Raw genomic sequence first — 24,252 nt, 5'->3', positions numbered from 1 at the left:
GGGCGAGCATCTCTGGGGAGCCAAAAGGCAGGACGTGTTGTGCTCAGCAGCTGCTGATGCACCCATGGCCTGGCCGTGCTAGGCAAGATCAGGATAGCTCATACAGCAAAGATACAAAACCAGACTTTGGGGAGGAAAGTTCTCACTGACGTTTAAAGTCTCATCAGCCAGACAGGACAGTCTTTCACACAATCACTGAGTGCACCAGCAGGGCAGTAATCCTAACCCAACATCTTTCCCAATTGAAAAAGAGATGGTTTCAGGCAATCCCAGTAACACTGATTTGCTGCAGTCCTCTCTGCTGTCTGACTGCCACACCAGTGCCTGTTATAAAAAAGGCAGTTTTGCCACCACTGAAACAAACCCAAGTGAATAGCTTTGTTGAGGCAGAGGAGAACTCAGGCTACTCAAAGAAGCCATCTTCATTGAACTGTGCTTTAAGTCAACACTCTTACTCTTTATTCTCATTTCCTTATTACCGCTTTAAACATTTACACTGAAATTTCATGATAGATTCTTCAATTACTATTGTCACCTCATTTCAAGTAAAAGCAGATTATGAATTAATTTTGTATGCCATTTGTTCAAGAAAAGAATCAGACCTGCATATTTCTGTTTTCATAATAGATTTGTACATTTCTGAAAGTCATGAAGCCCTGAATTTTTCGTAACAGGCATTTTCTGAATTCACTTTTAATGCCCCAACAGCTGGTAAAGTACCCAAGCATTATTACTAATGTACTACTCCCACTTTGGTGTACCTTTCCAAGGATCTGGGAATAAGCTTGCATTTTTATTTTAGCAGGATCTATAAGCAGCTTATGACAGATTGCCCATCAACAGAAAAGGCAGACAGAGAAAAGGCAGGCAGCTATACTGATACACAGCTACTAATTTGACACATTGTGGGTACATGACCCACTTCCAGTTTCAATGATTTATTTCCCAACTGAGAAGTTGCTGTATGTCAGGATGCCTACCCCCCCCTTAGTCTAACATCTCATTACATCTTGTTGGAAGGAAAACCAAAAGGTACTATAGTGATAGCTCTGAAAACTGCACTAGGAAAGTTACTGCAAACCTGAGGGACATGCATGTTTAGCATCTATTTCCAGATATGTTTTAACCAAACTGTTAAGAAATAAATGCTATACATGTCTCAGTGTTAGACCCTGGCAATGTATTTAAAACCCCCACCTGCTTCTATCCTCATTTCTTGGGTTATGACTTAATTATGTATTACAAACTATTGGTGCTGCTGGTTCTTTTGCCCTAGGGAAAGCATCAGCCATGTAACAGTACTGGTTAAAACACCACATCTTTCATTTGTGATACCATCACTAATCTCTTGACCACATCTTCCAATTTACTACGAGGACAGTAAAGACACTGTTGCATGGGATGAAGAGCTATTTATGATTTCCTCCCCTAACCTTCAAAGCATAGAGTTTTCACTTATCATAGAACAAAGTAACCATCATCCAACGGACACAAAAGAACTGGTTTCTACGGATCAACATGGGAAGAGCAGTATAATGTTAGCATCCAACACAGGAATAATAATAAATTTATTACAATAGAAACAAACAGATAAAGCATTAGTTCATGTACAAAATATTGATAGCATTCTGCTGCCTCAGTCAGTGCTTACTAAGTACCCACATTTAAAAACATCCTAAAACTGATGACACCACACAGATTTACGAAGATCATAGCAATTTCTTGACACTACTGTAAGAGAGCCAGCTACTCTTTAAGGTTTGCTGCACAATATGGGGAGATGGAGCAGAATATAACAGGAACATCTGAAATCTCAAATTCTTCTGCACCAGGAAAACAAAAGTGAGCAACTTAGAAGCATGGGGAAAATAAAACCATACTATGCATTAAATTAGTTACTCATGGCAAGTGTTTTCATTAGAAGTGCCCAACAATAAGGCAGCTGATAACTGACTTGAGTGCCTATCATTGCTCAAGGCACAAAATATCAGTTCAGTTGTTAGTCAGTTCTACTCCTGAGCTATGTTGGTTCTTTTGTTTTTAAACAAACTGATGTAGCATAGATGCATTTTCACTGAACTGCATCAACTCCCAAAGGAAAACAGGTGCCTCAGAGAGACCCTCAGTAAAAGAAGAAATGTAGCTACAAGCCTGCTGGATTGATTTGTGTTACTAGGCCTTTATACTGTTGGGTTTCCCCCCACACACACCTTTACACACACACACAGAGTTTATACCCCTGTAGTTGGTGTGCACATTAATAGCTCTTTCTCATCACCTCACTCTTCTGGAGCGAGAAACATGTAGTCCATGCTAACCAAAAACCATTTCTATAAAGTAGTGTTTAAAATAAGCTAGAAAATAGTTTTTTTCCTCTATTTGGTTCCCCACCCCCAAGTATAATGATCCAGATTTATCTCTCATATTTGAGGGATGTCTTACAAAGCTGAAATTTATGCCATCTCTGGGCAAAGCTAATAGGCAAAAAGATTCCTGCAACCACTGAGAAGTTTGCAAGCACATTCTAGTCGCAGCTAATTTATTTCTGGGGCAGTATCAGGTCACAAAACATACAGCATGAAAGGAATACTGGCACTGAGCAAACTCGGAAGCAAATTAGGACATTCTCTCCCTATTCCCTCTTATACCAGACTCCCTGATGGAAGTCCACAAATAATTTCTTCTCTAAGAAGACAATAAAAACTCATCCTAATACAGTCTCAAGAACCATATATACACATTTTGTATATTTGAAAATGCTGGCAAAAGTCCACAGAGGCAGAAGATAAAAAGCATGAAAGCTAAGTCTAACATCAGGTTCTCTACTGAACCTGACACCTAGAAACAAAACAACATAAGGCTTCTTTCTTCTGAAGTACCCTCTCCAAAATGCTTGTGATTTTCCAGTGGCATGTGGAAGAGGCCAGCTGTCAAGACCTTCTTTCTTGCTTCACAAGTTAGAAAGTGAGATGTTATGCAGCAGAGAGGCAGGCCTGACGAATACTTTGTGCCCAGGTGTTTAAGAGTGCTGTGACTGAATGCTTGTCTGGAAGTTGCAATAGTTTTGAAGTCATGTACTGATACACTGACTGCAAAAAGGGATTGGCTGCTGGAAAAAAAAAGATAACAGATAAACAGAGTTATAGTAAAAATAAAACAAATAACATTTTAAATATAATTTGAAAAAGAGCAATACTAGGTGTCCTCACTATTACAACAAACACATGCCCAACAAATGTCATAATAGCATCCTCATACCATACTGTCTAGGGTTTTTTATCCACAGAGGGCTCTGATCTGGATAGTCTGCTGGAACGCTGAGCTGTAGTGGTGGGACGTTTGGAAGATTCTTGTCATCTAGAATGCAAACACACTTCCCATCAGAACAAAGCAGTCCTTGCTGGATGGAGGGGTTTTTTGTGAACAATTCAGCTTGCTTTCCATCCTCTGAACCCCAAGGAGAAACCAAGCTGTACGTGTCCATTTTTATTGGAAGGCAATCTCATTGCTCACTTTAACAACACTCAAATTCTTAGAAGAAAAGCCTGGCAAATATAGCTCCATCTCTTACACATTTCTGCACCTTGCCAATCTCATCAGTTCATCAGCTGAACTTCACTAAGTTAGACACTTCATTTTTGAAAATTAAATGCCTTATGTACTAATAATACAGGAAAAAAATAGTTTTGGATTTCTAAAACTAATGGGAGATGGAATCTATTTTCCCACTGGAATCCAAGAGCAAAACAAATTAAGGGACTGTAACGCTTCATGATTATTCATCTGGGACAAAAAAGAGATGCAATCTGAATTTCTTTCTAGAACATACACCATTGTCAGTGATCATTAGTACAAATTGAAATAGACCCTCCCAAAAATTAACATTTCTCTAGCTCTGCCCTATTTACTGGAGGCAGAACAATTCTCATATCAGTATAGGTCAAATCAGGAATCAAGACTGTTGCTAGCAACAAGTCATTTTCTAGACTCTTAAGTTGCAACTTGAGTGCAAAGAAAGGATCAGTGTGAATGAAATCTCCATGTGTACCCTGTACCCTGAAGTAGGCTGTGTGGAATGTCATGATTAAGCAGTGCTACGAAACTGGTAAGTACAGACTCCATGCACAAGTCACAGGTTGGCAAGATTCAAGATTTAGCAAAAAAATCTCCAAATTTCTACAGTCAAGCTCAGCACTTCTTTCTGAATTCAACGTTTAATTTCTTCTTGCTTACCTAGCTTACATATGAGATGAACTGTGCCATTATTACTGCAGTGGGAAGGGTCCAGGTTCACCAGAAATTTAGGATTTAATCTTGCAACTTCCCCTTGTAAGACATTTGGTATGGTCTGTCTTTCATCCTCTTCATATTTCCGTTTTCGAGGGGAAGCAACTGGGGCCCTATGTAAAATACAGTTGACAAAAAGATTAGGTGAAAATACTATGCCAACACCACATTTGTAAATTATTTTACAGGTGTAAAAAGGAAAGCTATAACTCACACCCATCCATAAACCCATCTGTTCTTTTAGTAGTTGCTACAAATCATAAATTAAGGAAAAAACATGAAGACAGACAGCAGGTCAATGATACATACGTGATCGGTGGTCCATGGATCGCAGTCATAGCTGGCATAAATGTACGGTAGAGGGAATGGTTGAAGACTGGTGAACGGATGTTGGCCAAAACAGCATCCAAAAGTGGCTGACACAAGTACTGCTGTTTGGTGGGGGGCACTGGGGGAGGCGGAGGAGTAGGCTAAAACACAAAAGAAGCCCCTTTTAATCATCAAAAAAGAAATCTCTATTATTGATTCTGCAAAATTCTATAGCAGTAAACTGCAAAGGATTCTCAAAACTGCATACAGTAACATTAAGGAAAAAAAAAAGTCATCCACAGCTTTCATTTTGGAGTCTGTTCTGAAATCAGCTGCAAATGTTCATAGAATTACTCACAAAGCACAAGAACTTGAAAGTTCAAAGATACACAAGTGACTTACATGCAGCAAATGTTTGCCCATTATTTCCTGTTTTCTTATTTTGTCCAACATTACTTGAAGTCTTAACAGCATAAGCAAGAAGAAATGCAAAATATTATCTTGCCAAATCATAAGACCTTCTGGAATTAATTGCTTATCTCTCGCTAGCACAAAGCATTACGTACCACAGCCATATCATTTTTCAGCTTCTCCAGAGCAATTTCACATTTCTGCAGTGTCTTCAGAGGGCACCTGCAGAAAAGGAGAAATTTAATCACCACAAAGCAGTCCCCTCAGCTGAAGTGTTTTTGCTGTCTGAGCCCCACAGACAACTGCAATGCCAACATGGCTGGATGCTAAACAACAAATTTCTGCAAGAGCTGGGGAACCTGATGTCCAGCCCAAAGGAAAAAGAGTTACCGTTTTGAAGGATCAGTCAGGATATCTAAGAGACTCTTCATTTTACTCAGGTCCTTCTTTCTATCTGAAATAACATCAGAGACACAAACACTGACTACAAGAATAGTTTCCATACTTGCAGACAGAAATTCAGTATACTGTTAAAAAGTGAAAACACGAGCCAACACTGAGGAAAGTAGTGAGGATCAAAGATCCTTCCTCTAATCATATTCATTGCATAAGCTCTACATGTCTCAAAAATATCCAAAGTAACAGAAAACTGATGGGAATTTAAGGATGAAGATTTTACCCACTCTTTACAATGAAATCTTTAGTTATAGGTAAGAAAGAGCAACTAACTTTCACTGTCATTAATTTTAACCTCTGGAATTGAAACAATCACAAAAGGCAAGGTACTGCTTCTTTCATCAGAAGAGACAGTTGACAGAGATAAATGCAGGACTAAATAAATATAGGGAACCTCACCTTCATTTTTATCTATTTTATTGATCATCCTCCGGAGTGGCTCAATGTATTTTGATAGCTGTTTGAGTTTCTCCAGATACTGTTGCTCTTCTGACTGGCTAGAACTGGCTGGACTCATGACAGAATTTGGATTTCCTGGCAATAAGTAAACACACACATCACAGGGATGATAAGAAACACTGCAGAACAGCATTCTCACATTTCACAACCTTGATCTGAAATGTGGCGCTCCCAAAGCATTGCTCATGTCAAATACCCAAATCCACAATTGGATACCCTCACAATTTTTGCCAACTCTCTAATCTTTGTGTAGAAATGTTTTCTGAGGACAGAACAGCAACTTAATACACTTTTTTTCTGAAAACGTCCGAAGTTTCATATAACCATTTTCTAGTTCTCATTTTGCCTTCATTCTGTTGCCTTAAACACTAAATCAACACACTGAATTTGCTGTAGTTTTCCTTAAGTCAGTGCTTTCCAAACTGCAGAGGAGCCAGTATGTTACTTCCATTCACAGTATCAGAAACTGCTAATTACATCTGGGAGAGAGAAGAGCACAACTGCCAGAGTACACCTAGGACGGTGTTTTGTAGGGTTTTTCCCACCTGTAATTAAGTCCTTTACATCATTTACAATTGCTTGCTGTTGCTAAGGGTTCCTTCCCGCATGGTACTAAGGAATCATTATGTCTCTATAAACTTTCTTCATTAAATTAAGTATCATTCTTTTTTCAAAAGACTGGGAAAGTTCAAAAAAACCATTACATAGTTCAGTGACGACAAGAGACCTTAAATGATTTTGATTTGAGATATCCATGTTGTTATGTTCTGTGGTGCATGTGACATGCTGGCTGCTTTGCAGAGCTCTTTAAAGTTACATCGTGCCAAACAATAACAGGTTTCCTGGAACTATTTTAGTTAACAAAACATACCCTAACTCACAGTCTGCAGTACAGTTCTCAGATCATTTACCTGGAGTGTTTAAAGGACCTGGGGATGGGACACTAAAGTTCTGAGGTGTTCGCGCAGCTGCAGGGCTCTGGGATGGTTGTGGAGATGGACTGGGGAGAAAGCTGCTGGGTGATGGAGCTGGGCCAGAGCTGAAAAATAAACATAAAAATAAAAATTAAACCTGCCAGAATCTGATAAGGGAGCATGATCAGCCTGTGAGCAGATACACTTTTAGTAAGCATTGTTATGGCACTCTGTAGCTCTGCCACTGAGGATTTCATACTCTGCTTCTTCATTTAAAATAGGGGTTTTCGGAGTGTATTCAGCACGATCCCACCTGTGCTCTCACTGAAGCTGATACTAAAATTCATTCACTTCAATGGAAACAGTGTAAGATATATTGAAAGCTTCTGAAAACTTCACCCGTAGAGCACTGACAAAGGTCCTCAAAAGCTGCAGTCTAGCTCACCTGACATTTGAATTTGGCTGAGAAGTTGGCTGGCCTGGCTGAGGAGATGGCTGTGGCTGTGGCGGCGGAGGCATTGACTGGGGTGTTTGAGCTTGTTGGACAGGAGATGGGGATGACATCATAGTAATATTGTTCTGGCTGACCTGATATATGGAAAAAGGAAGATCAATAACAACAAAAGGGAGCAGAGGACGGGAACCTAACTAAAAGGCTTTACCTACAGAGAGAAGCATATCCTCAGGCCTACAAGGAATGAAAGTGTTAGTCTCCTGTTCTCCCCCATAATAACAGTCCCACCTGTATCACTGTTGAGGCTCTCAGGGCAGTACTTCATATCAGCTTTACTAGAAATAACCATTAAAACTGCACATAATTTGAGTAACTGTATAATAATTGTTTTTCATTTCCCAAACCATCATGCTGCAATTCAAATGTCAGAAGTTCCATCTGAAAAACCTGTACTTTATTAGAACTAGAGTAAGGAAAAGCAGAAAGAAAAGACAGTTCTAACTTGAGAATAGCCATAAACCCCCTTCCTTATTCTGACATTTAATTACAGTCTTCAAAGGTCTGTCAGACTTGACTGTAGCTTCCCAGCTGATTTCCTTTAGAAGGAAGGAAGAAAAAAAAAAATTAAACCAAGCCACCAACATCTTGTTTAAATATTCATCTTTGAAAATCTGGGTGGATATAGAAACACTCCAAACTGCATGGCTGGATGGAAGAAAAAAAAACCCAACACCACAACAAAAAAGGCAACAGCTTTCTAACCTTTGGAGAATGATGAGGTGTGCCTAAGGACAAAAAGATGAGTAAGAGCATTTCCAGAACAGCACCAAACTCTGGGTAACAACTAAGTTTATTCTGTACACTCTAAAATGCCAGAGCCAAATGATGCTCAAATTAGTGCAACTTCTCACATTTGTTCTAAAGGACATTTTTCCCCTTGACTACTTAAAACGAAACAAAAACCCCCTATATCATGGCCAGGGGCATGGTATAGTAATGCAGATATTACGTGATCATGTTTAAGGCACATGCAGAGTTCTCATGACCCTAGGCTATAAATGCATACAAAGATAAATTGCATTAGCCTGCAGAGGCCACATATTGTGACTCAGCAACCCATGTGTCCATTCGGTAAGTAACTGATTAGCATCTTTATGAATTAACAACTGTTTACCTCAGTCTAAACCATTTTTAAGCAAAGGTCCCAGTAAACCCACAAGTCCCAGATACTTCATGAGCACTGTATTTTGGTGGTGTCCCTCACTCATTAAATATCCATCTAAAACATCCAACTGCTTCCAGAGGACATGTTATTTAGCACATTAAAAAGTAAGTATGGCACAGTCTACTTTTGCATGTACACACTGAGTATGACAGGAAATGCTTTGCTTGGAGTATCACATTACAGCTATGCAAGAGGTCACCTTCCACTAAAAAAGGAAAAAAAAAAAAAAAAGGGCTTAAACAATTCCCAGCTAGGTGCAAATGTAATACCACTAAACATGAAGATACTAGTTTATTATCCATGAAAGCATAGTTTAAAATCAAATACAGCCTGACATACTTTTTTTAAAATCTTCAATAATCCTGTCACCTTAGCAACCTCTCCTATAAAGATAATATCTACAAACAGGTGAGGTTGAAATGTTTTAAATCAGCTATTATATCTTCCTTTTCTCCATAATCAACAAATACTGAGGCCGTGCTTACTCTTTTTCATAGTGGGTGGATTCTTTAACAGCATGGGTCTCCCCCAACAGCTGGAAAAGCATTTCTGAGATTGAAAAGCACAGTCTGCCTCCCACAGAAACCAAGCATTCCAAACTGTTGTTTGGAAGGAAGCTAGAATGAACACTGCAAAAAGCACTCCCTGATTTTTTACAACTCTATTTAATATTCTATTAAACAGCAAGTGATTTAGAACTTACCCATATGGATGCTGCACCCATTTTTCATCAAGTCAAACTAAGACCACTTTTGAGTGGTTCACCACTTCCTGAAAATCAGGCCCCTTTTAAGTGTCTCAAGTTGGTTATATAAAAATTACTTCTGAAAACTTAAATCCTTGTGTTTTGGGAAGGAAGAAAGACTTCATTAGATTTTTTTGCCAGATTTAAGCTTCTGTATCTACTTCAACGCCAAGGTCCCTTCCCATTAATTTACAAATGTTGCAGAAAAGCAAAGAAAAGAAAATACAGCATCTACTGTGCACAAGCATAGAATGAATTACATTTTTTTTGCATTAGCCCTTCTCCTTTAAGTACATGCAGAGGCCAACAGCTTTCCTTCTTGCAACAAGTTTGCTCTCACCAGCTTCATTGCAGAATACCAAAGGCTAAACTCGTAATATTAAGCAAAACTGTGAGATTTTCAAAAACATGCACTCTGAAGTATGCAGTTCTGAACTTACTGCCTTAGTTTTCTTTATAAGCAGTTAGTTTGCTAGGTAATAATTTCAGATGTCCTTCTATAGAACAAGTCTAAAGATGCTTTCAGCTTTTTTTTTTTTTTTAACTCCATTAAGTGCATTTAGCTCCTCATTTACCCTTCATCTTCAAATACAGAACTACAAGAACTACTACAGGAAAGAGAACTACGTATTTTTTCACTGCAGGATGAGAGTTTATGCATCAACAAGCATATTCATGGACAGCTATTACAGACCACTGAACATGAATTTACTCTGTGAATCTACAGTGACCTGATCACAACACCAAGCCCTCATTTTCTAAAGTCTTGCCCAAAAGATAATTAGGCTTTCATGACAAAAGTTTCATTGCAAAATGAAAGGTATTCTTAGTGTTTAGAGCACACCATGCTGGAAGATAAACTTAGCTGTGAGGCCTACCTCCACTTTGCTGAGTCTCGGGCAAGGAACAGCACTCAGTAGATAAAGCTAGCAAGAGTTTTTCAGAAGCTCCCAGTAGCAAGAGTGTACAATATGCAGAAGTTAATGGCAAGGAAAAGGAGACTGCAACAAGGAAGTGATGGGTAATAATGAGGAACAGTAGAAACACTAAGTCTAAAGGAAAACTCTAGAAAGCATTTACTGTACTTACAGATTCAGTGTTAAGACAGTAAGCAGAGCTTTGCCTACTCTGTTGCAAACTGGGTTTAGGGTTCACCATTATGCTGCTTACGTGATATAATGGAAATTCTGCAGAACTTTAAATAACCTCATATACAGGTTTCCATATTACCAGTCAGGACACTATCCCTCGCTTTATTTAATATTAACTCAGTTTTACTTTTTTTCCTACATTTTCAGTTTGCTGAAGATTAAGTGCCTTCAATAAATTGGAAGTTCGTATTACTGCAGACTACGATAAAACTGTAGACAGAACTTGAAGGTTTTGACACTAGAAATACAGGAAAATTACTGGTATTAGCATATTAGTTAACTTTTGCTTTAGGTAAGTATTAGATTAGTTTAATCTTTTAAAATCTCAGGATCAGCAGGTTTCTTCAGCCAATCTAAATATGGTATATGAAACTTTTAGCTGTTCAAAAAGTGACACTAACACAGATTGTAATTTATGCTTGGAAACTATTCAGGCACAAACTAACCAGCTAAGAAAAAAGAAAAAAAAAAAAAAAAAGAAAAAAAAAAGGTCAGTTCTAATTCTCTGGCAATTCAAAAGACCAGGAGATTGTGAAATACTATGCCATTATCAGTAAATATATTCTTTTGATTGAAATGACCATAACAGCAAAAAAAAGGCCAACCGAGAAAAAAAAAACTACTGCAGAATCAACTGAGCCCTGTGTTAGAAAGGACGGACTGACATTTTTGTCATATGGGGTAAAAATAAACAGCCACACAGTACTGATATCACATCTGGTCCTTCTGTTGAAAAAGAAAAGACACTGAACTACACTACCTATCACCAAATCTAAAAGACATTTGATACTGTAGTCAAGGAGGTGGCAGACTCTTAAATGAGTAATAAATAACCAGGTATATGCTACAGCCCTTTGCTCCTATTGTGAACAGATGCAAGGGCTTTGATGACAAGGAAGTTATAACATATCCAACAGACAGTACTATTTAAGCATTTTACAAAATTAAGAGGCCTAAATGACAACGCCTCTAGTTTCTAATCTACCTAGAACATGAACAAAATGTTTTGGCAGACAGCACTGAGGTTCATGCTCATTGAGAGCTGTCAAGTATATGGCATGTCAGACTGGCTTTAAAAACATGCTTCCTGCCACCATGAAACCATGACTCACTCATCCTACCACCTGCTTCGGAGCCATTTTCACTCCAATCACCACTCAAAAGAAATTTTCTTTATTCTTCTGCCTTCCCTAGTTGTTCAGTCTTTTACATCATTCTCACAGTCTTTGTCATACTATTAAGAGCACTCCTTGATGACCAATTCACTCAGTGTCAGAAAACAAAGCTTTTCAATAACCATAGACATGACCAGCCTATGCTACCGAATGCTTAAACTAAAGGTCTTTTGTTATGACTCAAATATTAAATATAAACCAACCTCATACTTAACTATCTATCGGAAGGCCTCATTGTCAAACCAAACATTGTGAATACTTCATATGGCAAATGATGATTTCAGTATATATAAACTGCTACAGTGAATAAAGCTCAACATAAATTTTCCTTTGACTCAACAGCTATGCCTGGGTTTTATTTCAGTTAACATATAAGCAACGACCTGGACTGAAATGACCATCCATCTTAAATCAGAAACAGCAACAGATGTGTTTGCCTAGGTCTGCAGAATCTTTCTGGTCATTGTATTTGCCATAGCAAATTCCTGAGAAGAAAAGGCTGTGCCTATTAAACTTGATGCAGCAGCACTAGGAAGCAGTTTCAAACATTCCACAGCCCCACGACAAGCTTGCAAAGGAAACAAAAATGCAAAGAGTGAAGAAACTTTCATTAAACCTATGAATAAAATGCAGCAGCATTAAAAACTAAAACCGCACCTGGTATTAAATTTGAAAATTAGCATTGAGAAGAACAAGACATGGGGTTCATGAATAACAGACAGAAAATTCTAATTGAATGCTATTCCACCATTATACTATTATATGTATTTAAATCAACACCAATCACACAGTGCTCAGCAAACTTCTGCAGAGCAGAGCAGTCCCTTGTTTTATGACAGTGGTAAGAGCTCAACACTATTTCATTCCAGTTCTCCCCATTCCCGCTCCCGCAAAATGACACATTTTGCATGGTTGTTGAGGTCTTTAGCAGATCTAGACCTGCACCAGGCAGATGCAGTACTCCAACCTCGGGCATCTTCCAGCAACAGCTGGATAGGTGCTGCCAGCCTGCCTACACAGCTGGTTCTCTGATGCAGGTGCAAGTGGAATCCCTCTGGCAGTTTGTCCTACAAAACTGTGAAAGAAAAGCACAGTTCCTTTTTTCTTGGTCCCTCATACTATGCCAAGGTACTCAAACTGAAATGAGCCAAGTGTACTATTAATGAAAGAAGCACCTGTACAGAGCATGAACACGTAAGTGAGGTCCCAGACACAACTCAGCCAGTACACTGCAGCACTGACTTACAACACTCTCATAAATGCACACTCCTGGAGTATGGACAGAGACTAAACAGAAACCACAAAGTTCTAATTTGAGACTTGAATCAATTATGAACATGGAAACATTTTAAATGTCAAAATAAAGATCTATGTCACTTTAAAAATGCTTTGATATCCCAAGCTCTCAGAAAACCTTTTATTTAAAATTAACAAGGATCCATAAAAAACCTAAACAATCCAATACCCTGAGTTACACCAGCAAGTTGTTTGATGAAAAAGTGAATTTCCCCTTGCTTGAAAGCAAGTGCTATACAATCATGTATTGAATGCTTTGCACAATTCCTGACACAATGTGCTTTGACTCAGTAAATACCTGTGGCATTTGCTGTCCGCCCAAAGGAATGGAGCTTGGCGGCGTAGCAGACACAGCGGTGGTAGGCGGGAACCGTGGTCTTATTTGCATCCCACCTCGGGCCATAGGTGCGGTGATCATCTTTGAGGACAGAGGGACAACAGACAAAAGTAATCGCAAAACAAGAAATGCAGTGCATTGGCAGGATGAGAAGCACATGCAACCTCCAGGAATTAGGGGGAGGGGGAGCATGAAGGGAAGGTTAGTGAGCTTTTCTCTAAAGGTTAACCTAACATGCTAGCTTATAAATCAAACTTCTTTTTATGCCCTTTCTATTCATTTTTAGAAAGCATCTAATGAACTCTAGTTATCATGAAAGAGATGACATGTAGATTCAGATTCATGGGTCAAGGTTGACTATGCTATGCATTTGCATGAAGGGCTTTTCCTAAATTTTGCTTGACATCTTGAATTTCTAGAATTCTTGGAAATAAAGTACTCTAAGATTGCTGTCAACAATGCTCCATGTAAGAAGCTATATAATGCCACAGGTTTCTCATGTGCTTTCCCCCACTGTGGACTCAGGATTTATCACTATTTGCATATGCCACCCTTCATTATAAAAGAATTTGGCAGACAGTTCAACTGTCAGTAGGAATGCTCTACAGTGAGCAAAATTTGAGACCAACCTAACCTATGACAGCATAACAATGCCAAAGACAACAAAACAGATTTCTCGGTTTGAAAAAGCCATTTCCTTCCACACAGAATAAGTCAAATATATCCTTATAATTTCCATTATTTTGATAAATAACCATTATTCTATTATTAAGCTGTGCTGAAATATTCTGAGTCCACAATCTTTCTCAAGCTTATTCATGCACTATTTGATTCTCCATGTATAGACTGAGGATACACTAAAGTACAAACATTTAGCACAAATGATGAAGGTTAGCAGTAGAATTTGTATTTTAAAATAGTCTTAGGACTATGCTACTCTGCAATGTCTTTAAGTGCCTTTCAGACAGATTTAATCAGATACATCTGTATAGCCCTCTTACTCAATATTTGATATTACACTATATATGCTGAGAATTAACAGCAAATGCAGCATATTTTTGAGGTAGTATTTGGGTAACTTTGGCAGACTCACATCAGTAAAAGAGCTTCTGTTTGGTACTTCAAAGATCTACAGTAAAGTTCTCTGGGCTACTTTCTCTTCCAGCATCCATATTACCAAGGAACCTACACAGGCCCTAACTAACCTAGGAGTTAATGAAGTCTCCTTTCAGTAAATGACTTGGGGCAATCTTGCTTAGTGTTCTATGTAAATGGACTGAAGCAGCCAGCAACATGTCTCTAGAGAGTCAGAGAATGCATGTGCTTAACAATTGTTAAAAAATAAATAAAACTAAATACAACATAGCAAGACTGAAAAAGGAAAGCAATAACTGATAAAGGAAATAGTGTCAAATTCAGCACAGCTGTTAGTTCACAACATCAGAGCAATGCAGTCCCTTTCCATCCAGGCAAAGAAGGATGGTCAGAGACAGGATTTCAAAAAGGAAACAAATGAGAGTGCTTCAGACATCACACACACATGCACATGTACACACACAGCATGCAACAGCCACCACAAGCAAACACAACAACCCAGCACTGGCACAAAGCACAGGTGGATGCTACAAAGTGCAGTGAAGAGCTACAGTATCAACATGAGAGCTGGTGAAGCAACATAACCCTAACAAAAAAAAAAAAACAAAAACAAAAAACAAAAAACCAAACAAACAAAAAAAAAAGGAAATTGCTAGGAAAAAACCAAAACATATCCTTCCAGGCACAATCACCCCATCTTAGACCCTCGTGAATTCACATGGATCTCTGGAGCGTGTGAAATCCCAGGGATGTTATAGTGACCCACATGTCCCATCTTGGTCCTGTTTCTCATGCCACACCACCAAAGTGTGAAGATTTAGATTACTTCCTCAGAGGTCAAGGAAAGTAGAAGCACATTCACAGTTTAAGTGTCTGGCAAACTACTGAACACCAGCATGACAAACTCCGATTCAAAGGCTTTCAGCTGTTTGTTGTATTGTGGTTGGCCAACCATGTATGCACATGCACACAACTGTGGGTTTGATTTTTTGTTTTTTGAAATGTGTGTTTTGAAAAGGAAGTATGTATATATAAAATGACACCAATTCCACTCTCAAAGTAATCTATTTTTCCCATTCTTCAGCTGATTCACATTTATGAAACCTGTCACCCTTTGACAAAGGGGTTGGGAAAGGAGGTTCCAAAGATTGCATCTGTTTTATGCAAAGCAGTATATCTACAAAGGAGTTGTTCTTGTCAGTCTAAAAACAGAAGACAACCAGAAGTGTTCAAGTACTTTTGAAAAACATTTAAACTGAAGGCAAAACCTCTTCCACAAGTGAAACTGATTTATCTCATTTTACAGAATTGAGAATTTTACCCCATAAAAACAGAGAGCAAGCAGAGGAAGAGAGTCTCCCTCCACTATAAGATACAAAACCACTTTACTTGATAAAAATGAAGTGGAATATAACAATATGAATCCTGAACCTGTAATTTTCTTTCATCTAAAATCCAGAGATTCAGAATGCCATAAATATACAGCTTCTGGTGAGTGTAAGTACTGTGCTACTGTCACTCCACTAAAGGCAGCTCTGATTTACAAGGAGCAACAACCAATCTGCATTCTGAGCACCTGAAGGAGTTGAACCAGAACAGTGATTATTAACACTTAACTCCAGTTGTTTACAGATCTTCTCTTGGTGCTACAAGCACTTATGTAGCACTCTGTGGTCACTAGGACACTACTTTGATTATTTACCCACTTCACCTGTGAGTTACATACTCCGTTAGGACTAGACACCCAAGCAGAGTAACACTGAGCTGCATGGTGTCTTTACAACTTCAGACAACTTCAAAACTCACATGGATCCATGTTTAAACCTGGGATTGCTTTTAGTCTTATGTAGAAAGGATGAACAGAAACTTTATGGAGAAGGAAAAACACAGCACATCAACCAAAATTCCCAGCTTGAAAGCCCCTAGAGATTAAGTTTAAATGTAACAAGCAGAGATTAGGACAGGGTTTGTTTATAACAAAAGCTTTCCTGAACCAAATGAAGAAGTCAAGGCAGATTTATTAAAAATGCTGGCGCTAGTGAAAAATGCACTAAATACAAAGCAAAATCTACTCTTAAAACAAACGTCTTATAAATTAAAAAAAAAAAATCCATATACACTCTCAACACTGAAGCTGCGTTGTAATACTGTACACAGCCACAATCTTAAAATTAAGTAATATGTAGAGAAAATATATACACAAGTGCAAGAAACCCATTCCATTACTGGACTTCACAGAGTTAAGTGAATTTTAGTAGATTCATATTGCAATAACATGAACGTAAATGGAGTAAAGCCTGTATGGGAATTTTCTAAACTCCATCTGTGATAGATAATGAGCAGTCCCTGAATTTACTACACATCTGTATAAAGCTGCAATATAAAACCCACTGTCAGCCATCTTATCATTTGAAACTTTTCAAATGCACTGTGCTGTTAAGCCACTGGCATATGAATTCACTAAATAGGGCAAGAATTAAGTTAAGTTTACATATGCACAATCCATCTGGTTAGGAGTTGAAAAGAGCACCATTAAGTTAGTAAAAAGAAAAAAAAGTCAGAGCCTCCTTCCAGTCAGCCTAGAGTCCCTGCAGCTCCCACCTGGAAATTATTTAAGAAACAAACCAAAGGTTTAATTGACATTTCAACTGTAGAAAGAGAATTCTGCATTGCTGCCAATACTGTATCAACTGTACTTACCACTGCTCAGCTTTTACATCCTGTGTTATGTTAACACAAGCAAAAGGACCAATACAGAAAGAGAACTTAGGCACCAACAAGGATGTAGGCCACACGAAAGTTATGAAGATACAAGAGACTATTCCTGATACAAGTCTGGGACATGTTATGTTGAGGAACCCACTGTTATCACAGTCCACGTAAAAAGCTTCCAAATGTCTTACTGAATCTGTAGTATTACTTGTGCACTGAAGGGAAAATGGTGCATGCAGACATGGAATGTCTGGGTATACGAAAAGAGCTCTGCCATTAATCCTAGTCAACCCCATTTCATCTGACTGCCTCAGTCTCTTCATCTACAAAGTGGTGATAATTGTACTTACCCATGTCTGTAAAATGCCTCAATATGAAACACTACAGAGGTAAGCCACGAAAGACTATTTCATATTCTTGTGGAAAATGGGATGAGAGGTTCAGCTCAAGCCATTCCCAATTTTTTTTCCCCATGTCTCCTTCATACCAGACACACATCAAGGAACAATCACTGGGGCTACAAGTGTATTGCAGGATAAGAAAACTGTGTTAGACAATAAGCTTTCACCCAGCGCTTTTTTTTTTTTTAATGTAACTCTGCACTTGTGACACATGCCATTTTTTCTTCACAATTCACATCCAGAACAAGAGCAATCTATATCTACCGCCCATTTCACTCAGAAAAAGAATGAAAGATGAAAGGAAGGAAAGGGGAGTGCAGAGAGATTTCATTGTCTATACTATTTTTTTTATAGTTGATACATGGAGATGGAAGGTAAATCACATGTGAGTAAAGATAGCAGGCAAAGATTCACAGTACAGAAATCAGTTTACACCACAAAGCAGTCACCTAAGAAAGTTTAACAAAAAAAGAGGTGATACACTCCAGGTACCAACAGTCAGACTTGTAGCGTGACCACAGTAGGTCGTCTTATTGATGTGCATTCCTGTGTCAGTACAGGCAACAATCTTACCTACTCAGGACAGAGAGCATGCACAGAGAGGTTGTCAACGAAATCCTGCCTCTGACTCCACGCAAAGGAGAAACAGCGTAAAAGCCCATGTCCCCTTTGTAACAGGGATGACCGATGTCAGACCCCTCGTCAGAAAGCCAACCAGAAACCCATCTCCATGCTCATCTCTAGCATGCACTTGCTACAGGCCTATAACTAGTGATACTGGCTCCTGGGCCCTTACCTGCCCTGAAGCTCCCATCTGAGCAGCTTGGGCCTGAGCTGCTTGCACTGCTGCCGCTGCCTGCTGCTGTTGGACCAGCTGAGCTCTTACCTTGAGTATGAAAAGAAAGAACTGGGTAAATATACGTACCTGATTAGGGTATGACACTTCCGTTTCAACTATATTTATTATCCTCATAAAAAGGGGTGTGGAGACAAGATCAGCCTCACATACATACTTCTTCCTAGAGGTTTTGAGCTTTCTTTATGAAAAAAAGTTCCCATGTTTCTAACATTTAGAACAGTCTTCTCAGAGACTGTGCACCCAAGATTTGATTTCTTCTTGCAACTCTTCCCTGTACAATCAGGTCTTCCTATGCCAATAGTAGATACCTCAACTTTCTGGCAAACACAGTTAACCACATCTGTCTTGATTTCCCTCAAGCACACTGTATATGCATCTACCAATGACCAGCATTTCAAATGTTTATATATTCACTACATCTAACTACTCCTAGCTGAGCTGGTAGGAGTGCAAAGTGGATGTATCAACTCCTTCGTGTGGTGTCGATAATTTCTCAAGTGTGGCTGACACTCCACTCAACCCCAGCAAGGCTCAAAGAAAAGCAAGTCTTGGGATTACATCCAAGCTTTTGCTCAACAGCATATATGGAGCCCAGAATAAACTTACTGTGCTGTTATCAGTTCAAAAAAATGCACCATTAAGAGGATGACCCAGCAGAGGTTCAAAAGAGTAAAACTATTATCTTTTCCACATTCTTTTCAAGACAGAAACTACCAGTGTCTTAAACTTTGACTAAAACCCCTAAACATGGCAGCAGAAGCAAAGCCAGCATGCTAGAGAGCCAACACTGGCTCCAGTCACATGCAGTAGGCACTTCAAAGCACTTCCTCATGTTCTAGAACAGCAAACATCATGGAGGTAATTTTTCTTTAACCAGAGTTTGTTTCTTTTTCTGTTTCTTTTTTCACTTGTCCATTCAAGACTAAGACAAAAAATGATTTTAAAATATTAGCCACATAAACAATTTACACAGATTTCCAGAAGTCCTACTGTTAGACAAAAAACTGTTCTTTACTGGAAGGCCAAGACATAAACTTTTAAATTCTCCATACTCATAACATGCTAACTACAGATCTCTTAATAAGCTGAGGTTTTTTTCCTACTTCATTATTAACAAAAGTCAAAGAATTTTTTTTAATTTCTCTAGAGGATTATAATGAACCAACAATCAGCTGGTCACTAGCCCTTACCTGCATTGCTTTTAATTGCTGTGGCGTAAGAGTAACAGGCATAACCTGACTAGGAATTTGTCCTGAGATTGCCTGTGGCTGAGATACCATGGGCTGGGGTTGAGGCTGGGATTGTGGTGGAAGCTGAGACTGTTGTGCCTGAGCAACCTGTTGTTGTTGTTGTTGCTGCTGCTGCTGCTGTTGTTGCTGTATCTGTTGCATCTGCTGTTGCATTACTTGTTGAGGTGGCTGCTGCTGTATCTGTTGTTGTGGTATTTGTTGCTGTTGCTGCTGCTGCTGTTGCTGCTGCTGTTGTGCCTGCATAGCCTGTGCTGCCTGCAGCTGCTGCATTTGGGCAATTCGCTGTAGTTGCTGCTGCTGCTGTTGCTGCTGCATCTAAAAAGCAGGAAAACCCAGGATGCTAAAGCTTCCGGCAATGCAATAGCAGCCTTATTTTTATAGCATAAACCAAGAGCAAACAGAATCCTAATACCTCAGGCTGAGGTTTTAAGTCTCACTCACTCTTTATGTATCTCAACTCTACACAGCGTGCGGCCTCTGGCTTCAATATTACAAGCTTGTCTTGCTACTAAAACAGTTTTCAATAGCAAAGCTGAGGTCCATCAGCTTCTTCTGTACAAATGGGTTCAAAAGCACTTCTTCAAACGTAACCAGCCTGCATCAGCACCACCATTTACCAGAAACTGCATAAGAGCATGACAGCTGAAGTTTCCTCTTCTGCTTTTGTGCCTAAGGATAATACATATATACGATGTGCTTGGCACACATTTTTTAAAGTGGCAATGTGTAATTCACACAATGACAAAACAGCCACTATTTCTAGAGTAATACAAGTGCTTTTCATTCTTTCCCACATCCCTGTTCTTGTCAGAATGAAATACTATCCTAATGTTTATAAAGAGACAAAGGTTTTAATTCTCTATTGCTATGACAGAAGAAAACAACCAAACGACTGTTAAGCCTTTACTATGGGATATAATATATTGTTGCCAATTAACCTGCCACCCTAAAGTGGAAACGCCTTAACGACACACAGAGCTGATACTCAGTACTTCCATGCAAGCCAAGCATCACCTGACAAGTAACTGAACGCGGATCACCTCAATTGCCATTGTAAATGTTTGCCATCACCTGCTGTTGGTTTTGTTGCTGCTGCATCTGCAGTTTCAACATGTGCTGTTGCTGCTGCTGGACGGCTTGCAACTGCTGTTGCTGCTGCTGCTGCTGTTGGGCTGCCGCAGCTGCTGCTGCCTGCTGCTGCTGAACCTGAAACTGTTGTTGCATTGCTGACTGTTGGGCCTGGAACTGCTGCTGCTGCAAAGCCACCTGCTGCTGCTGGAATTGTTGCTGCTGCTGCTGTTGCTGCTGAGCTATCTGCTGAAGCTGAAGTTGGGCTAAAAAGAAGGTAGACTGTACTTAAAACATGAGACCCAAACAGTGCAAGAGACAGTTACCCAGTATAACTCATAATAATTGAAGATAATCCCTAAAGTACCTCAATGTTCTTTGTTAACTGTATATACTTTTGCTTCTTCAAATGGATTAGGCACACTTACAGAAGAACTAATGACACCTCCTACTACCAAGCTCTAATTCTCACTGCCTATATTGAGTCAGCAACCTAGGCAAAGAATACAAAAATGTGCAGGAATAAATATGCACAGAGGTCACCAGCAGGAAGCACCATACCTGCAGAAAACATTAGGTGAGCTCTACAAAAAGTTCAGAAGTTGTCATCTTATAGGATGAAAGAAGCATTTGCTTATACAACAGCTACACTGTTCCTCACTACCCTAAGGAAGATACTTATCCCATTAGGTGGCAGAATTTGAAATCAATTCTTCCTGCAGTTCACTTGGCTGATTTAGCCAGAAGTATGAAACCTCTTCAGTACCCTTTTCTTGTGGAAAAAGAGTTAAGTACTGAGAAGCTGATCTAGAAATTTCGGTGGTTGAAGCAAACTGAACACTTACTCTGCTGAGTAGCTGTAGAGACACCAGGCATACCATGAGGGGCCATTCCTGAGGTTCCAGGAGGCTGCTGCTGCCCTGGGAGACTCATCTGTTGTCCCATTGGGCCAAGGCCACTCATGCCACTCATCGGTGCTCCTTGAGCTCGGGAAGCCATGCCCATTCCGGGTGCCCCTGCTGGGGGACCCCCAGTTAGATTCTGCAGGGCATTCATCGGATCTACAAAGAAAATAGTTACCAATATGCAGACAGCCATGCAATTGCCTCCCGAAAATCCTCTGTTCTCCATCCTCCACTCTCTGATCTGTCGGATTCAGACCATGACTACATCCAGTACTCTGAGAATCTAACATTCACTGCTCTGCCTGTGAGGCAAGAGGCTTCTGGCACGTCTCTGACTCTCTGTAAATAGAGTGGAGATTATTTAAAGTGCTTCAGGTTTGCAAAGTTCCAAATAGATTCTAAATACATTAGAGAAAAGGAACTTATTAGCCACCTCTGAATTTATACGCAAGTCAAAACAAGCAACCAACAAAAGTCCATGAGAATACCCACCCAGCTTGTTACCTCAAAAACTGAGAGTATCACTGTGGATCCTACTAGTCTCTGCCTCCCAACATCAACACAGAGAAGCAGCAGAGGAAATAACTCTGCTATACAGTTCCCCCCCCATAACATCACATTTATTATGCAATGGATAAATCCAGTGCCTTTCATTTCAAGACAATTATCATAATCTGAATCCTGGGCACAGAGACAAGTGAAGTCAAAGAAGGAATAGCAATTCAAGAGCACACAACATGGGGTGCAGAAGCAGTATTAATCAGGTACAGAATGTAACACTGCCTTTTTCTTAAGAATACTTATAATTTCCAACTGTCTAGGCTGGATGTTAATCGATCGCAGACACTGCATATTTAGCCTACAGGGGGATAAAAATAGAGGATCATACTATGTTCCTAACATATGCTGTTGTAAGAATTAGCAGAGACAGGAGACATGATCAGATCTAACCTCAGTCAAACAGAAGAGTGTGCATGCCCCACAAACACAATGGCTGCCTCTGATGCAACACCCTGAGGAACCCAAAGCTGGTAACAGGGAAAAACCCAGACTGTTCAGCAGATTATTTTCAATCATTCTTGTTCTTTCAAGAATCTTAATGCTGAGCTAACCAAAGTACAAACAGAAACAAACAAGTCTCCCGTGTTACATCCAAAACATTGTCCAAGCCCATCGCCTTCATCACTGAACAACCACAAGACTATCACACTACCTATCTTTTCCTTCAGCAGGATTTAATATTCCAGCTAGGGAACCCATAACCTTATTGTTAGTAAACCACAGCCCTGATTTCGAAGCTGTTCTATAGAAAATGCAGGGGGGGGGGGGGGGGGGAAATATAGACGGACAACAGGACACAGACACAACAAAAACAAAGGGGGGAAAAAAAAAGAGCTCTTACCACTGACTGAGGCTTGAGATTTCTTATTGTCTGCAAAGAAAGAACAAAATTAATTGCCTTTGGTAACCTTATCACACATAAATTTGGCCCTTCAGATATAATCTCTACAAGAAATATAGTCACATAATAATTTAAAAAAATAGAAAAAAAAAAATCACTGTCTAGAGTAGTTCTAACGAAATACATTAACCTAAGCCAATTTGTTAACCAGAACACTACATAAATAACAGAAAGCAAGTCAAAATACAGCAAAAAAACTAGGCAGGTGAAAAAAAGTAGTAAGTTTAAATAATTTCCCAGAGACTCTTCAATTACAAATGGATATGTAAAAGAAACAATATTTAGAAACTAAGCATATATATTACAGGAAAATTTTCAAGGCAACTTGCAAAGAGTTACATGCAGAACCACACATACAAATCATAACATCTCCTTTTTTTGTGGGAGGATGGGATGACCAATCCCATTACTGAGAAAAAAAAAAAATCCAAACAATTACTTACGAATATCTCGAAAATGGATAATAAGTCTGGCCACAAGAGAAAGATATTCCTCCTAAAGTTGAAAAATTAACATTTTAGCATAGGAAACTAAAACATTGCAACCATGGCTTTATGGTTCTTCCTCAACATAACAGATTTTACTTTACAATGTCTGTGGGCTTTTCAGACCAGTTCACTTCCTGGGAATAGTCTGTTCATTACCTGAGTGAGAATATTTTTACTAATAAGTCATTGTGGTTGATGGTATGAGAAGGCCAAGAAACCATAAAATTCACTGGAAAGAACCTCCATGACAGTCACACTAGTACAGTCACAATATGTGAACATAATTATAAACCAATGCATCCATTTTCCCTTTCTTATCCACTCAAATTCCTTTTTCTTAAGGATTGAACCTGCTTACTTAGTCAACTGACTTTAGTCCTTGAACTTTGTCACATTTCATACTACAAGCACATTTTTTAAGCTAAGTTAGTATTACAAATACAAATAAGTTAACAACTTTAAAGACTAACAATTGATAGAAGTATCAGAAGTGAAAAGGCAAATACTCTTTGCAGCATTTTATTGGTGTACTTTATAATGTGCAAGAGAAACTGCACAGGTCTCAGACAGCCTTCCTGCTGATAAACTCCCAACTCACCAGTGAGGATGCCATCAGCAGGCACAAATTTGTGACATCATTTAAAATTTTCACCAGGCAAGTTCTATCCCAAACATGGCTTGTTTGAAGACAGCATCAGCAACGAATTTCTCATAACATAGCTCCAGGAAAGAAGTTTACATTTTGGTAGAGTCTAGAATTGTATACGATAACCAGAATTTCAGAAAGACCACA

The 24,252-nt window shown here is 39.2% G+C and overlaps 1 protein-coding gene across 7 annotated transcripts in view; it reads right to left on the bottom strand.

The window, feature by feature from the left end:
- Positions 1-1,549: 1,549 nt before the first annotated feature.
- The window catches only part of MED15 (mediator complex subunit 15), a 30,022-nt gene continuing 7,319 nt past the window's right edge, over positions 1,550-24,252 (bottom strand). The window contains exons 3-18 of one of the 7 annotated variants that reach the window (XM_074921306.1): positions 23,415-23,466; positions 22,912-22,941; positions 21,450-21,665; positions 20,608-20,870; positions 19,477-19,851; positions 18,224-18,313; positions 13,181-13,300; positions 7,282-7,424; positions 6,834-6,961; positions 5,863-5,997; positions 5,398-5,461; positions 5,163-5,229; positions 4,597-4,757; positions 4,234-4,400; positions 3,259-3,357; positions 1,550-3,109 (exon numbers count right to left, since the gene is read on the bottom strand). In XM_074921306.1, the coding sequence (XP_074777407.1) occupies positions 2,973-3,109; positions 3,259-3,357; positions 4,234-4,400; positions 4,597-4,757; positions 5,163-5,229; positions 5,398-5,461; positions 5,863-5,997; positions 6,834-6,961; positions 7,282-7,424; positions 13,181-13,300; positions 18,224-18,313; positions 19,477-19,851; positions 20,608-20,870; positions 21,450-21,665; positions 22,912-22,941; positions 23,415-23,466 (2,247 nt within the window). In that variant the 3' untranslated portion in view covers positions 1,550-2,972. Of the gene's footprint in view, positions 3,110-3,258; positions 3,358-4,233; positions 4,401-4,596; positions 4,758-5,162; positions 5,230-5,397; positions 5,462-5,862; positions 5,998-6,833; positions 6,962-7,281; positions 7,425-10,144; positions 10,149-13,180; positions 13,301-18,223; positions 18,314-19,476; positions 19,852-20,607; positions 20,871-21,449; positions 21,666-22,911; positions 22,942-23,414; positions 23,467-24,252 lie in introns of all 7 variants that reach the window. The other 6 variants (XM_074921308.1, XM_074921309.1, XM_074921312.1 and 3 more) reach the window with 6 other exon arrangements.

Source organism: Athene noctua, chromosome 17, assembly GCF_965140245.1.
Source record: "Athene noctua chromosome 17, bAthNoc1.hap1.1, whole genome shotgun sequence".
NCBI classification, from domain to species: domain Eukaryota; kingdom Metazoa; phylum Chordata; class Aves; order Strigiformes; family Strigidae; genus Athene; species Athene noctua.
This window is presented reverse-complemented; position numbering and strand designations above follow the sequence as displayed.